This window comes from Harpia harpyja, chromosome 5 (assembly GCF_026419915.1).
Source record: "Harpia harpyja isolate bHarHar1 chromosome 5, bHarHar1 primary haplotype, whole genome shotgun sequence".
NCBI classification, from domain to species: domain Eukaryota; kingdom Metazoa; phylum Chordata; class Aves; order Accipitriformes; family Accipitridae; genus Harpia; species Harpia harpyja.
In genome coordinates this window covers 54404490-54419886 of record NC_068944.1, presented here as the reverse complement: position 1 = coordinate 54419886, position 15397 = coordinate 54404490, and the positions used below count along the sequence as shown (strand labels likewise).

Sequence of the window (15397 nt, the reverse complement as noted above, 5' to 3'; positions counted from 1 at the left end):
TGAGGCATCAATATCCTGTAGGAGCCACAACATGACTGGCTTGCTGTCCCCAAATATTTGCTTTAAGAATTCTGAAGTGCCACCTAGAAAGGTAAGCCATTACCACCATACTTCAGTTCTCACTTGCAGCTCTCACCTTCTTCTCAGACCTGAAACTCAGAAATTCTGTTGCAGCAGGGAGGGTATGCAGTCTGGTTGGCTTTAAAAGTAGATGCATTCAAAGCTTGCTTAGACTGTGAAGGACATCCCATTTAAAAAAAACCCAGCTGCTGCTTCTTCAGAAACACAATATTTTCAATATACCATGTAGTCAATTCTGACTTTGGTTGGAGTACGGAAATGCCAAGGTTCCTCCTGACCTGAAGGAATAATGCCTGTTTTAAGGGAAGTTTGTGCTTGCAAGGTAAGTCCTTACAGGAAACGTGAAATTTTAAGATTTTGTGTGCAAATGGTATAATAACATTTGCTTTTTGTGTGCACTTGGAAGTTTCTTTTTAGCTAGAAGAACAAAAATTAGCATCCAGAGCCATTTATTTGCTTCCTATACACTCAGAATGCTCAGTCACAAAGGTTTAATTGGAATAAAATACTTAGGGACTTTACATGAAGGAAGGTCTCAATCTTTTTGTGAGGCATGTAACTTTTTTTGCAAAATAAAACAGTTTATGGCCAGGTCAGGCAGAAAAAAGCTATACTTCAGACTGTCTTGAATGTGACTAAGAGAACTTACTGCAGGTTTTACTCCTATGCCCAGGTCTCATTCCAGAATTTTATGGCTGTCATGGGTTATTACAAGAAAATCGTTATAAGAGAGATGTGATAGCAGTGAGTAACAGATCCATGTCATTAACAGCTTACATACGCCTACAATTCAGTAAAGTATTCTTTCACATTTTTCTGGATATAAAACCAAATATGAACTACAGGTGGCTGTGAATGTGATATTCACATAAGTTTTCAGAAATTCTTTATAGAATTTGCCAAGAACCGCATTTTACCTTCTACTTTCCCAAAACTTTTCTCTTTTGAGTGAAACAAGTTCTGACATAGAAAATGTATTCATTTCTAACTGAGAAATATATCCAGTGGTTAAAAAAATTAATAAAAAATCTTTGCATATGATGAAGTAACTGTAAATGTTATAGTACCTTAAAATAACCGATCTACCTATCCACCCATGCAACTACTGGAAATCAAGGTGGAAATACCCAACATTGTCACCAAATTGGCAATCACTATTTTTATACAAGGAAAAAAATCTTCAGTTTACAAAAGATTAAATGTAAAGAAGTAGGATACATGTGGTGTCTAGGCCTATCAAATGCAGTATTACAGGTCATGAGCCTCAACATGAGATCGTGATTCACAGACCCTCTGAACACAGTGGGAGAGAAGCAGGCCAAGAAAAGCACACTGCATGGTAAAAGGGACCAATGATGCTCCAAAGTCACAGGTACAACAGAAAGAATGTCTCCAAATGTAAATCTTCTTTATATCACAAGTCCAAGGAGCAAGACTTAAGGAAGACAATACACATTTCAGTGTGCTGGTTAATTTCCAACAAAAGCTAACTTATAGTGAGCTCTGTATAAATACCATGATAGAAATCATTCAGAACGGACTCTTTGGCTGAGTCTTCAAAGCAGGACTTCTGCTCATTTTTAGAGAAGCTGCAATAAGTAGGAGCAATAAGGTAAGTGGAAGGGACTATTCAGGACAGCAAGGTGAGGAGAAGAGCGAGCATGGGAACAGTGCAGACACTGAGAAGAAATCTCACCTACCACTCCAAAGAACAGAATTCCTAAGTTCCAAAACTTCATAAACCACTAGTATAGCAGCATTACTGCAGTCTTCAGTTGTGTTTTTTCATATAAAAGTTTGCATGTGTTTTTAATATGAAACTGAGAAAACAAACCACCCACAATACATTACACCATATCCTTGCTCTATAAGAAAGCTGTTCAGTTCTTAGAACGTGCTGGCGTGGCATGAAAACAGGACACCCTGGGGAGAGAAACTAGACTCATTGGAGGACAAAAAAGAAACAGGTCACAACTACTTGAAGTACTATGTGTCCCTGAGAAAGTTTTTTCCTATTTTGTCCACTAGCAGATAGGCTTAATTACAAAACTATTCACTGTGGAGTTCAAAAGTTGCAATCTTAAAAAAAAGGGGGTTAGTTTGGTTTCACCATACCCACTTTTTTACACATATTTTGGTGTTTCTACTTATACAGAAAGAAATATGTGCTGGGAAAAACGCTATAGGGAAGATGCTCCATTGTCCTTTGCCCTCTATGGTGCAGGGATAACTGCCACTTAGCAAAGCAGGGTGAGACTGTACATTGCTCCCTTGACTAATTTAAGGGAACAGCACAAGAAAGCGGTAAGATTTTATAAAATAACTGCAGGCTCAGCTGTTTCCTTCATTTTTGCTCATAGGGAAGGTATCATTTAAATAAGCATTTTAAACTCAGTACGCAATTTTTTCAGAAAGTAATCCCATTTGCTGCATCTTGATACTGTGCCACTTCTCTTAGCACATACCAGAAAATTAAATTTTCTTGGGTGTAACCTGCTGCCTAATTCTCTGAACATCAAAATAGACTTTTATCCTTTATCTTCCTATGACTTGGTCACAGAAGAGGTCACCTCTCTTTAACTCATCATGCTTAGCTCTTCGACTGATTTTTAAATGAAACATAGGCATGATCCTTGCCAATACTTCTCCTATTTTTAATTTCTTTATTTTAATTCATTTTATTTCTGTTTTCTCTATAAACAATCTATTTTTATCCCTGTTAAGCAGAACTTTAAAAAAAGTGCTTCTCATCTCTAAGGCAAACACTTGAAAACATGTAATTACAGTCAAATCTTTTCAATTAAGAAAACAAACCCTTGTCATATGCATGACTGGTACTTCTATTGGTAAGAAACATGTCCCATCTAGCATAGACACTGGCAATCCCAAGCAGGTATACCTTACAGGTAGCTACTTATTCAGTCAAAATCCCAATTCTTAATTTTCACCAAATGTTAAACTAGACTCCAGCATCTCATGACTAATCTACCAAGTCACTGATGGCAATTCCTCTTACCCAGCTAAAGCAGTGAGATACCTGAAAGGATAAGGGAGGGAACAGCTGTCCTAAAAGCCTTTAGTAATTTGGGGCTATTTAAAATACAGTGTTATTACTTGTCCAATAGCTCACTTACTTACTGATTTGCTTTTTCATTCCACTGAGAAAAATCACCACCTTACAGGGAAAATACTGAAGTCTGTAATGGCAAAGCACTGTCTTTGACTAATGGTTAATTTGTTCTAGTAATAAGGGACATCAGTTAATCCGACAGTGCATTTTCAGCTTTCTGTTATTGATTTACACTTAACTTTAGGAAACAGCAACATTCGTATTCTTGTATTCCAGTATTTGACTCAGAGCAGTTGGGATCCAAGTATAGCATGGCGACAACTGTGTTGCAGAACTTACAGTGAAATGACGGTCATCCCACTTGAAGTACTAAAAGTGTGTTTAAATCAAAGCCCAGCTTTGTTAGGCTGGCAACTAAGACTACAGATACCACAAGAGAAAACACCGGAAACACCTAAGTGCATGTGACAGCTGGAAAAGAAAAAAACAAAATAAATAATACCCTCTAAGTATTTAATAATATATAAACATGGTGTAGTATAATTTTGAGTTGCTGTTTAGGATCAAGATTATTTAATGAAGCAAACCAGCATAAATGGAAACCAGAGAAAAAACACCAGAACAGCTGTTAGGAAGCAGAGATGTGCCAGCATCAAGGCATAATAACCCAGCCACAAGTGTGATCATACCACTCACACTCTTTTTGAATGAAGACAGGGAAAATCAGCAACACTGTGAGTTATAAATTTTTGTAAATTACCCCATCATTATATGGGAGAAAGCTGCTGTAAAGCTGAAGATTGGCACAATTTTTGAGAGATGACAAGGTATGAATGAGGCTCATACTTTTGTTAAAAGATGAAATAATTTTCTGCCACATTTTGTGGGAAAGCAATCTGTAAAAAACTCCACAGATTTTATGGCTTGTTCTCTATCAGAGTTACGGAGTTCTGACCTCCAAGAAGCCAAGGACAAAAGTCCTAGTAACTTCAACAGCCCTGGAGCAGGATTTGGTCATGTACCTATTAGCATTTCACTTAGTAAAAACATACTACTAGCATGTCTTGCCTTGTACAATACCACTACTGTTTCCTCTGCAACCACTTGCCAGCACTCACAGAGATGACCATTCAGTATTGTAAGTTCTCTGGGATGATAGACAAGAAAAAGCAGACAGCTCTGAAGACAGCAGCAGGCTAAGTAAGGTATGCATCAGATTACCTGAAGCCTTGTCTTGGGAGGTTTTTCCTTTGACAAAGAGGCATATAAAAAAGAAGCACTCTTCCTGGAAAATGTTCCATAACTTAAGCCCTTTTACTGCTCAAATACAAGGGTATGAAAACACTGTCTATGATTCTGAATGACTGTCCCACCACTGTCATTTTTTGGAAAGGTTTTAGGTTTTCATTTGAAAATAGGCAACACTGCCAAAATTAAAAATTGTGGTTTCATGTCTTTCAACCAAAGATGATTTTTACTCTTTCAGTAAGCAAATGAGTACTTTTGTATCTTTCAATAAAAGATAGATGAAAATAAATTGGCAACACCTTAGAAATTATCACAGCACACACATTGTTAATATTTGCTGCTTTTATGCAGAATGCTTTTAGGTTCTCATCTGGGTAAGAGGTGAAATGTTAAGATTAAAAGAAGTCAATGAGGAGAAAGTTCATCATGGTGAGGCAACAAGAGGCAACAATTTTCTGTGACTTGCACAGCTGCGGGGAGTTGGGATAGAAGGAGCCCAGCTTTCTTACAGCAGAACATCCCAAAACACCAAGGACCTGTGGCTGAGTGAATCTGCCTGGAGTATGAAAGCAGAGCAGCTATCCTCAGAAGATGTCTCCACCACTGCACGTTTCAGACAGCAGCTCTGCTACTCACATGAGGGAAAGGGAGGAAAGATGCAAAGACAAAAGTTCTCCTAACACTAGACATGCATGAAATTTGCCCCCATGGAACGAAGACTAGGCGGCCAGGAGACACACTGTCATGACTGATTCTGGGTCTTCTCTGCTTCAGACAGGGTAAGGAATCAACCCGTTCTTCTGTTTTAGCAAAATCTGGCTTTCTCTGCAGCTTTCGCTAGGAATGTGACACCTCAATATTAAGAATTATGCGTTCTTACTGACCGAGAACCATATAATTGTATAATTGTATAATTGTACTAATTATGCTAGCTTTACTGTGCTTGATACAATCGAGGGTGCTACTGCTTGTTAACTGTGATTCTGGAGAATACATTGCAATTATTTTCTTTTTGTAGTTTTCGAACTGAACATTTCTCTCTTTATGCATTTCTTTCATTTCTCAATGAAAGGGATCAACAGGACAGCAGTGGTCAAAACAACCAGCAGAAATCTTACAGAACTTTTGATTACAGGGAATATTTCCTGAGAACAGTCAACAGGCAAATGGTCAACATATTTCACCGGGATAAAAGAACCCACATTAAAGTCCTTGATACGTTTGGTTCAAATCAGACACAAATCCATGTCTCACATTTCACCAGAGTACTTGGTACCTTGGGAAACAAACAGGAATTTGAAATACACAAGTTTTCTCAAAACTCTGGTTTTGAGGAGCCAATATTTTCTGGGGAAGAATCATTTCACCTGAAAGCAACAGGAAATTTTTTGGATATTTGCTTCTTAGGGAAAGTAACTCATTAGCAAATCACAGTAGAAACCTCATATGAGCATCAACAAAGAGTACTTAAGTCAGCAACAACAAGATACCAGCATTTCAGAAAGTCCTGTTTCCATGCAGACCCAGTTTGGGCAAAATATCAAATCTTCTTGGTAATAAACACAAAAAGGAAACCATAGTAAACACTGGTGATTGATATTTTTCATGAAGTTAAACCTTTACTAAAAAGTTAAAACAGTGTATGGTGTTTGCACCAGAAATTTAGGTAAGTACTGTAAACATCATTAAGATAGGAATAAAAGCATGCAGAAATATTTTAAGAATGCTTTCTCTAACGCGGTTTGAATTAAATTCATAACACATTAATGCCTCCAATGATCACAACAGAGTTACTAAAGTAAATTTGAATGTGGCCTAGGATCTCTTAGTCTTCTAATTACAAAATGTATTTGCTTTCCCAGGAGATTGTATGCAATACTTCTATTCCAAAATAAATATTACCAGCCATTCATAGTCCCTTAATACAGCTGGGTAAATAACTGTAACCTTGTCTTCATGGTACACAGATCTTTCACAGAAACTAGTCTGAAGCAACAAAAAGGAGGCCAGACACTTCATTACATATGCTTCTTTCTCCTCTCATGAAGATAGTCTAACAGTAAACATACAAAAAAATTAAAAACCCTACTGGAGGGCACTCAGGTACCGTTGTTAAAGGTTGTAGGAGAATCTGCACTGAATAGCTGCAACATGAGGTCCTCCAGAATTACTAAACCATGTTCCTCCTGCTTCTTCCATTCAACTTGGAAAGGAAAGCAGCAGTTGCAAAGTTTCACATTTTTGAAGTTATTTAGTGTATTGTCTGTATCTAAGAACCCTACTCAGCAACTGGGCCACACAACACCAAGCACTGGGCAAAGACTTCAGATGTAGTGTCAAACCCCAAGATCTGGAGCCTGATTTACATTTAGATCCTTTAATTTCATTACCCTTGTCGTGGTTTAACCCCAGCCAGCAACTAAGCACCACACAGCCACTCACTCACTCCCCCCGCCCCCAGTGGGATGGGGGAGAAAATCAGGAAAAGAAGTAAAACTCGTGGGTTGAGATAAGAATGGTTTAATAGAACAGAAAAGAAGAAACTAATAATGATGATGATAACACTAATAAAATGACAACAGTAATAATAATAGGATTGGAATGTACAAATGATGCGCAGTGCAATTGCTCACCACCTGCCGGTCGACACCCAGTTAGTCCCCGAGCAGCGATCCCCCTGCCCCCACTGCCCCAGTTTCTATATTAGATGGGACGTCACATAGTATGGAATACCCCGTTGGCCAGTTTGTGTCAGCTGCCCTGGCTCTGTCCTGTGCCAACTTCTTGTGCCCCTCCAGCTTTCTCGCTGGCTGGGCATGAGAAGCTGAAAAATCCTTGACTTTAGTCTAAACACTACTTAGCAACAACTGAAAACATCAGTGTGTTATCAACATTCTTCACATACTGAACTCAAAACATAGCACTGTACCAGCTACTAGGAAGACAGTTAACTCTATCCCAGCTGAAACCAGGACACCCTTCATCAAGATAAGGAGTCTTTACTGTAAAGGAAAATCAAGACTTTTTCCAGTCTGGGATTAAATCTAATTATTGGCTAACAGTTAAAAGCAGTGAGCACTTCAGCAGGTATGTCCTTTGGGAACAAAGGTGCAGGTGATTCCCCTGGGAAGCATCTCCCCCATGGTCAAAACTGAGCAGGTGCTCTGCAATGTACTGGTGGGTGGCAGGTACCCCTGCACTAATGGGGGCACTGAAACTGCTGGACGATACTCGGCTTTCAACTCTTGGAAGTGTCTTAGAAAAATCATACAAAGGAAACAAAGGATGAGGACCATGAGATGCTCTCCAGAAAAATATTTGATAAAATGAAAGCACAGTTGCATGGGTAATCTGTGTGTCTGAGTTATTGTGACTGCAGTTGGGCAAATATGCTATTCCTAAACATCTATTTACTGGATGCTATCAGAAACAGGAGACAGCCCTAGACCGAGCTTTTGGTCAACCCAATATGGCAGCTCTTACATTCTCATAAAGCTCTGAACAACCAATATACCCTATCACTGGTTTTAATAATCAGAAACTATAAAACTGGGCTCTACAGAAATACTTGAGTGATACAAATAATGCTATTATGCAGGGATATGAGTTCATTATTGGCACCATAGTAAAGCCACTATGCTGCTGCTATCTCAGTTATTTCTGCAGTAACTTAGCCACTTTCTAGCAGTGGCAACCTATAATGACGGATGAGGAAGAAAGACATGAAATTAAATTGAAAGAAATAATAAATAAGCTACAAAAGTAAGAGTATTTGTACTTGTCCAGTACTATATTGTCTTCATTTCTTCTCCCTTGCCACATTTCCACTGACATGAGGAGGTAATTTACCACGTCAAGGAAATCCATGTCTGCCTGTGCTGAATTACTGCATTCATATTTCTACTTGTTTGTAGCGAACTAAAGTCATAATAAGCCCAGCTATGTAGATGAGTCATACAGGCCATCTTTCATTTAACAAGGCATCTTTAAATACCACTCTTAGTTAACTTGTACTCATTACCATCAGCAAGCAATGTTTGTGCCATACTATCCTAATTGCCAGAAATTTGTGCAAGTAAATCATTAAAAGGTTAAGTTATTTTTCATACTAAATATAATGTAAAGTATTAATCTGCTGTAAAGTATTAATCTGCTTTATTTTGTTATTATGAGTAATGCGATGTCCTATAGTCATATTAATTTATAATTATGCCAGATCACATGGCAGGGGGGAAACAAGAACAACAAACAACAGACGGATGTCATTTCTGCTTAAATTCTCCATGTAAATTACAAACTCTTTTTAAGTTAGACTGGGCTTTCTTGACAGAGCACAACATCCAGATGGAATCGCATCAGCAGAGCAAAAATTGAGACACATCTTTGTCTCAATTTTTTTAAAAGCAAAGTAACCAAATGTCTTTCAAACAACACCCAGCCTGCTTTATATTTCCCTGTTTGATCCTTAAGCCTGCTTTTTGATATTACTTCTGAATATAAATCCCAGAGACAACAGTGAAATGCAGACATTTTGGCAAAAGATGAGACGTGCATGAGACAATTTCATGTGTTGCTGACAACGTCACCATAGGATGGAGCCTATTGTCCAACACGGAAATCTAAAGAGGTTATGATACATTTCTCATGAGTGGTGTGCACTAGGCACAGAGCATCCCTCCAGCTCTTCCAAAATGCACTTCTGTACATGAGAAGCCTCTCTTTCCTGTGCTATGTATTCCAGAACATTTCATTCTAGTTTAATCCTGCTGAACACCAGAGTACCAGTGGTAAATCCAGAGGCCTTAATACATACTAAACCACAACCTGTCACCTCCCTGAAGCTGAGAAAGCAAGCTCTTAGGTACCTCTTCGAAATGAGAAAGCTGAGCTATCGCTATAATTTGGAGATATAAGGAGGAACTACATTATATATAGGTAGTTACATACACTTCTTCGTAATGTTAAACAAGTTAGTGGGAAATAATTCACTGTTCATCAATTAGTCAGAAAACCATAACCACAGTAATGCTATCTCTGACAACCCTACTGCAGATGCAGTTTGATTTAGTTTTGTTCATCACAATGAATTTGATTCAAAGTGAAATTTCCATTTATTTGTTCTGATAGGTTGCTTACCATTAAAAACATACTTTTAGGAATTGCTTGTAAGCATGCTTTCATACTATTGTACAGCAGGTGACTTCCTAAACACATTTGCATTCATCTTGTCTCTGCCTTGGATATATTAACCACTGCTGAGAGCAATACTACTAAATTAGGGAAAAGAATAAAAGATAACTACTTTAGCTTAGTTATACAGGCACAGCATAATTTTTCTGGGAAAAACCCCACACACATATTCCAAAGACTTATCTCCAAAATAGTTTTATGCAACTGCCCTTTATGTCATGATGTACTTTGAAAAGGCAGTTGTTGGCAGGAGAGACAGATGTGACAATACACAGTATTTTTATCCTGATAACCAGTCATAGACTTTGTGTGTTCCTTGCCTCATCAGAAATCAACCATTTAAAATGTTCCAGATCCCATAAAACTAATGATTGGCAAAGAGTATTTTAGATTACACACTATTAAGATAAGATAGCAAAGATTTTTCTTTGTATTATTTTATGTTTTACATTGTAAAATATTATGGGAAAATGCAACCAAGCAGAAATATATAAGGCAAACAAAATTTATTTATATTGCCAACACATGTAGACCTTTAGTCATTCATTCTCAGAAAGTTAGCTATGTTTGAAAGCTATGGCAGATATCACCATGAAATATCTGTTTCAGAACAGTTTTGTGACAGAGTACCTTAGGTCAAGCGGAACATGTATATGTGCGGTGGCATCACTTTCTGTTAAATGTAAAATGAAGTTCATATTTATGATTAAAACCAGAAAATATACTTTCAGGCAGAACTGGAATCACCACTTTCGGTTAGATATTAAGCTGAACATTTTGACAAAAATAATATGCAAGTCACAAGACTAGGGAGAAAAGTGCTGTCAGGCAAATCATTTGAAGACATCATTTACCTTGTGCAACTGATAGTATTGCTTGGCACCTATTCCTCCTTGCTCTTCTGCTGTCCATAGCACCAAGCGCAGAGTCCTTTTTGGGCGAAGTCCTAAAACATAATTTTAAATATTGTTTTTAGTACTAAATAGCCATATATTTGAGCATTTTTTGCATTGGTCTCCACTCTCCAATGCACAAAAAGCTTGGGTTTCCATTCAGTCATCTCCACCTTCACCAAACGCAACCTATTTCAAGTGTGGGTTTTGTTGTCAAGAATACTTTTTGCTTGTTTGTGGGGAAGGACTGGGGTGCAGGGAAAGAGCCCATGTGAGGAAGGAGTGGGCCATTGTGGTGCTGCTACCAGTTGCAGTAGCACAAAAGAAGTACATTTTGGGGACGTACTGTAGGTGTCTGAAAACCATAACATAAAATAACTACCTTGATAGTTTTCTGAGACATATGCTGCTGTCATTGTGGTGACCTGCAGTAAGTAATGTGTGTCCACTTTCAGCAGATCCAAATCAAATTTTCATGAGAATTACTATTGCTTTGCCATGGTTAATTTATTACAATTAATTGAAAATGAGCTGCTGGATTTTTATCAGAAAAGTTTATGCATTTCAAGAACTGAAGGGCTCTGCAATATTATTTCGCTTTTTATCAGAGAAATTAAAAGCAACAATCTGTACTTTGGAATCTGAAATACAATTGGCTGCTGGATGCATGCACAGCTTTTTAAAACAAGGCACACACAGGCCATTTTCTGTTTTGCTGTGGTAGCTCAGTAAAAAAGGTAAGTTCTCAGATAAATTTTGAAACCATTTCTGCCATGGCAGAGCTGAACAGATAGAAGTTGTTGCCCTTTATTTATTTGATTGATTCTATTCATAAACGAATACATTTGAGACATCAAACCTGAGAGCATGGAAGAGCAAACAGATCAAGAAGAAACAGTGTTCTCTGTGCAGTGTAATGCTAATTATGTTCAAGCAAAAATAAAGCCCCCCAAATTATAAAAAAAAATAAAAAAAGAAAAGAAAAACCAATGAGAAGACTATCTCAAGTGATAAAGCATAAGTTACCACACACACTTCTGTGCTGAGGAGAAGTAATATCAGTATCAGTGTCAAAACTTACTTCATTTCCTAGGTGAAATGGATGAAGTTTACAAATAGACCTGAGCTTCATTATTTTTTTTCTTGACACAATGAAAATCAACTGAAGATTTCTTTCTTGAAACTATGTGCTAGCAATCCTCATAATTGAAGGCAGAGTATACAAGGTATACTCAAAATCTGAAGAAAACACCTTGGATTTTCCAATATTTCATAATGAAGGAAGTGCAAACAAGTTGTTTAAAGGTGTATTTTCTAAATGTTGATCTGCTGACTGTAAACAGAAAGGTTGTCAAACCTCATTATTTTAAAGACAAGCAGCAGGATTCCCTGCTCTTCTCCTAAATCATGACAGTACAGGATTAGCCTCCTTCACTTTTCAAGTCAGCCAGATGGCCAATGAGGTAAAATTAAGATAATAAAATAGTGATCGGGTTGAAGTTAGAAAGATTTTAGACCCAAAATATCCACAAATATATTAGCGGCTTGGTTAGAAGAGGTAGCTCTAAAGAAGAAAAAGGTGCTGGGTATAAAGAATAGAGCGGCCGGTCCTGTGGCACGGTTCCAATGGCACTGTAGTTTAAGTGGAAAACAAGAGGTGTGTTTGTTGTATCACAAAATACAAAGCACTGAAGCCCAGTCTCCAGCCCACCACACGAAGGCTGTGAAAGCAGCTTTGGTAGGAGATGCTTGAGACAGGGGAGCAGCATCTCCTGCCTCCTCCCAGGCAAAACCAAAGATGCTTTAGTCTGCCACTGCTGCCCTAAGGGGGACTCGGGTCAGTGATCAGGGACATTGTGCTGGGCTCAGATGGGCTGTAAGCCCAGCCAGTCTCTCCTGCTCTGCAGAAGCTTGAGAAAGTCTCAGCTCACTTGTGGGGAAGAAGTTTGAGATTCTTATGGCCCCCTCCTAGCCCATCATTGCCTCTGTCCATTAAAGTTGGGGAAATAAAAAAGCCCTGCTGAGCTTTGTCTTTCCAGTCCTGGAGGTGGTGTATCAGCTCTTCCAATCTCACAGATTTCTGTCAGCAGATTCACTTGTGTTCTACTGAAATTAAATGGGCAAGTTAAAAAAAAATAAATATATATATAAGCTATGGAGGCAGTTATTTTAAATACAAAACAAAGTCTACAGAGGAAAATTTAATTTCCTCATTATCTTAATCTGAAAGCGATAAGTATTTATCTACCTGTTATTAAAAACACAGCTATTCTGAGCAAAGAACATCAGACAAATCCAATATTCACAAGTAAAATTGCTAAGAATATTCTCAATGCACGTTTTTATTAAAAAATATGAAGTACTGTACTTAAGTTACAATATTTTTTTTTAATGTATTTTAACTATTTTGGCTTGCTTCTTAAAAACTACTGGTTCCTAAGCAAGGTATCATCTCCACAAAATCAAAAGTCTTGCAGATCACAGCCCAAATATGTATTGAAAAGGCATGATAAAATAGCACTTGGACTAGAAAAATATGTGCTGTGATTGGTGTACCATGTAGAGGGGTAGGTAGCAAATTATAAAATGAAGGAAAACTGTTTCTCAGATAAAATAGTGCCTCTTTCCTTTTTACCTATATAAATGACATATTACGTAGTCTAAAAAAAAGAGGATATCAGCAGGAAAAAAAATTGTCAAGTTACCCAGACCATTTAAATAGATCATTTTGGCAAAGTGCAGCAGGTTATAACAGCATTCACTGATGCATCAGTGCAGGGATCCTACCGTGTCCTCCCTGGGTCACTGGGATCTGAGATTATGTAACTCAAATGAAAGTTGCACAGCTCAGCACCTGTTCAAAAAACCACTGAATTCCCAGTTTCCATCCTACTGCTGCATCTTCATAAAGAGAATAGTAGGGTTTTACAGGAGGACAACATTGAAAAGGTGATAGCTGGTACTCAAATAAATTGTTCTTTCTATGCTCACGTAACTAAAACCAAAACCAAAACAACTATAGATCCTCCTCCAGCTACAGATTAATTTACAAATCTCCAATGTTTTAGAAACATGAAGTAGCTTTTTTTTTCCCCCTCTACCTTACCCTTAACTGGGAAACATAATCATAGTTTACCACAAAGGTGCATTTTACTGATCAACCTCTACATCCTTATGGTTTACCCCAAGCATAAAAAATACTATAGGGCACCTGGGCTCCTAAGTTAAAGAATGAAATAAAAACATTGATATGGTCAATCTATGACTAAGAAAACGTGTGTAGTAAGTACAGCAGGACACTTGCTGTATTATAGGCCCTCTGTGCTGGAGTGGCTGCTAGCTCTTTTGTTGTCCTTGGGTACCACAAACACTGTAGTCACACTAAGATGCAGCTCATATTGACTCTATTTTCTTTTAAACCATCACAGAGTGCTCACACTTGCAGATGTCAGCAGCAAGCCTAGATTAGCCAAAATACTAAATGCTTGAGAAAAAAAGATTTGTAACGAAGTGGTATTAACTAATCAGTTTTACTTCAACCTCAACTACAACTAAGTATTTTGCCAAAAGCTTTTCTTTCATAACTTATTTAAAAGATAATTGTCAGCAAATAACATGGAGGTGTTACACACACATGCACATATATATTTATATATACACATTTTACATTCTTTGTAAATCTAAAATGGATATTTTCTAGACATGACAGCGTTTACTAAATCCACACATGTTCTTACACATGTGGATGATGTCCTTGTGACAGATACTTACCAGGATGCTATACAAGACCTGAATTTTATGTCCTACATATCTTGCTCATGCTTGATAGAATTGAGATATTCCCACACAGCGAAACTGAAATGTACAGTTTGGTACAAGCACAGACAAATTAAGCTCATCTGTCACATGTAATGTAAAAAAATAAACTTGCTTCACCCTCAAGATGATAGTACATAAGCCAGGAGGGAGAATTTGAATTGTGTCTTTTTTTTAATCAAAAAAGAGATCGGTAGTGTAAATACTACATTTCCTTCAGTAAATATTTTTCCCACTTTATAAACATAAATCCTTACTGATGGGGAGGATTAAGTACAAAGATATAGGATTTTCTAAAAAACCAGTGTATAGATGGCTAATCAGACTTCTTCAAGAGAAGTCATCATGTTGTTATAAGACTGATTAGCTCTTGAAAATATGAAAAGCATTCCACCTTTGTGAAAAAGGATATTTTCCCCTGCAAGCCAAGGCACTGGAATTACCCACAAGCAAATCAAATAGCTGTTCAGTTTACATGAGGCCTATAAGCAAACTGCAAACGGATGTGAGTAGATTAACAGGTAAAGTATTTTAACTTGCATTTATAGTATTCAGTGGTAAAATACTATCTTCTTGGTTTTAATTTCTAAAGTCTATTTCTATTTTTTCAGTCTGAAAGCTGTATTTATTTCCCACCCCTCCTGATTATTAAGAACATTCGTAAGAAGTTGCATTAGCTGAAGAGATGAGAAGCTCCTTAGCAGTACAAAGATGGGGCTGAAGATCATCTGTATCTAATAAAAAGGAAAATAACTGTAGCCCCCCACCATGTGCTTTTACACTGTGAAAACCATGAGGTTTCTTAGAGCTTTGTCAGCTTCACCCTCCCAAGCCCTGCATAAATGGCCCAGCAAAGCCTTGAACTGAGCATCAAAGTAGAACAAATTGCACTACCGGATCCCTTACTCTCTAATACTGCCTAAGCCACTTATGTATTTGCTTTAGGAGCTACTAGGGAGAGGTATATACAGATGCATCATCCTCAAGTCTTGTCCACTGCTGCATTTAACATCACGAGTGACACATTTTTCTGCATTATTACCCTGTGGCCTGGAATTTCTTTAAAAGGGTATTTATACAAAAAGTAGTAAGATACATG

The 15397-nt window shown here is 37.7% G+C and overlaps 1 protein-coding gene across 4 annotated transcripts in view; it reads right to left on the bottom strand.

Annotated features, from left to right (window-relative positions):
• CPQ (carboxypeptidase Q) overlaps nucleotides 1–15397 on the bottom strand; it is a 166595-nt gene that overhangs the window by 32432 nt on the left and 118766 nt on the right. For all 4 annotated transcript variants that reach the window (XM_052788674.1, XM_052788675.1, XM_052788673.1 and 1 more), the window contains exon 6: nucleotides 10444–10535. In XM_052788674.1, the coding sequence (XP_052644634.1) occupies nucleotides 10444–10535 (92 nt within the window). The remainder of the gene's footprint in view (nucleotides 1–10443; nucleotides 10536–15397) is intronic.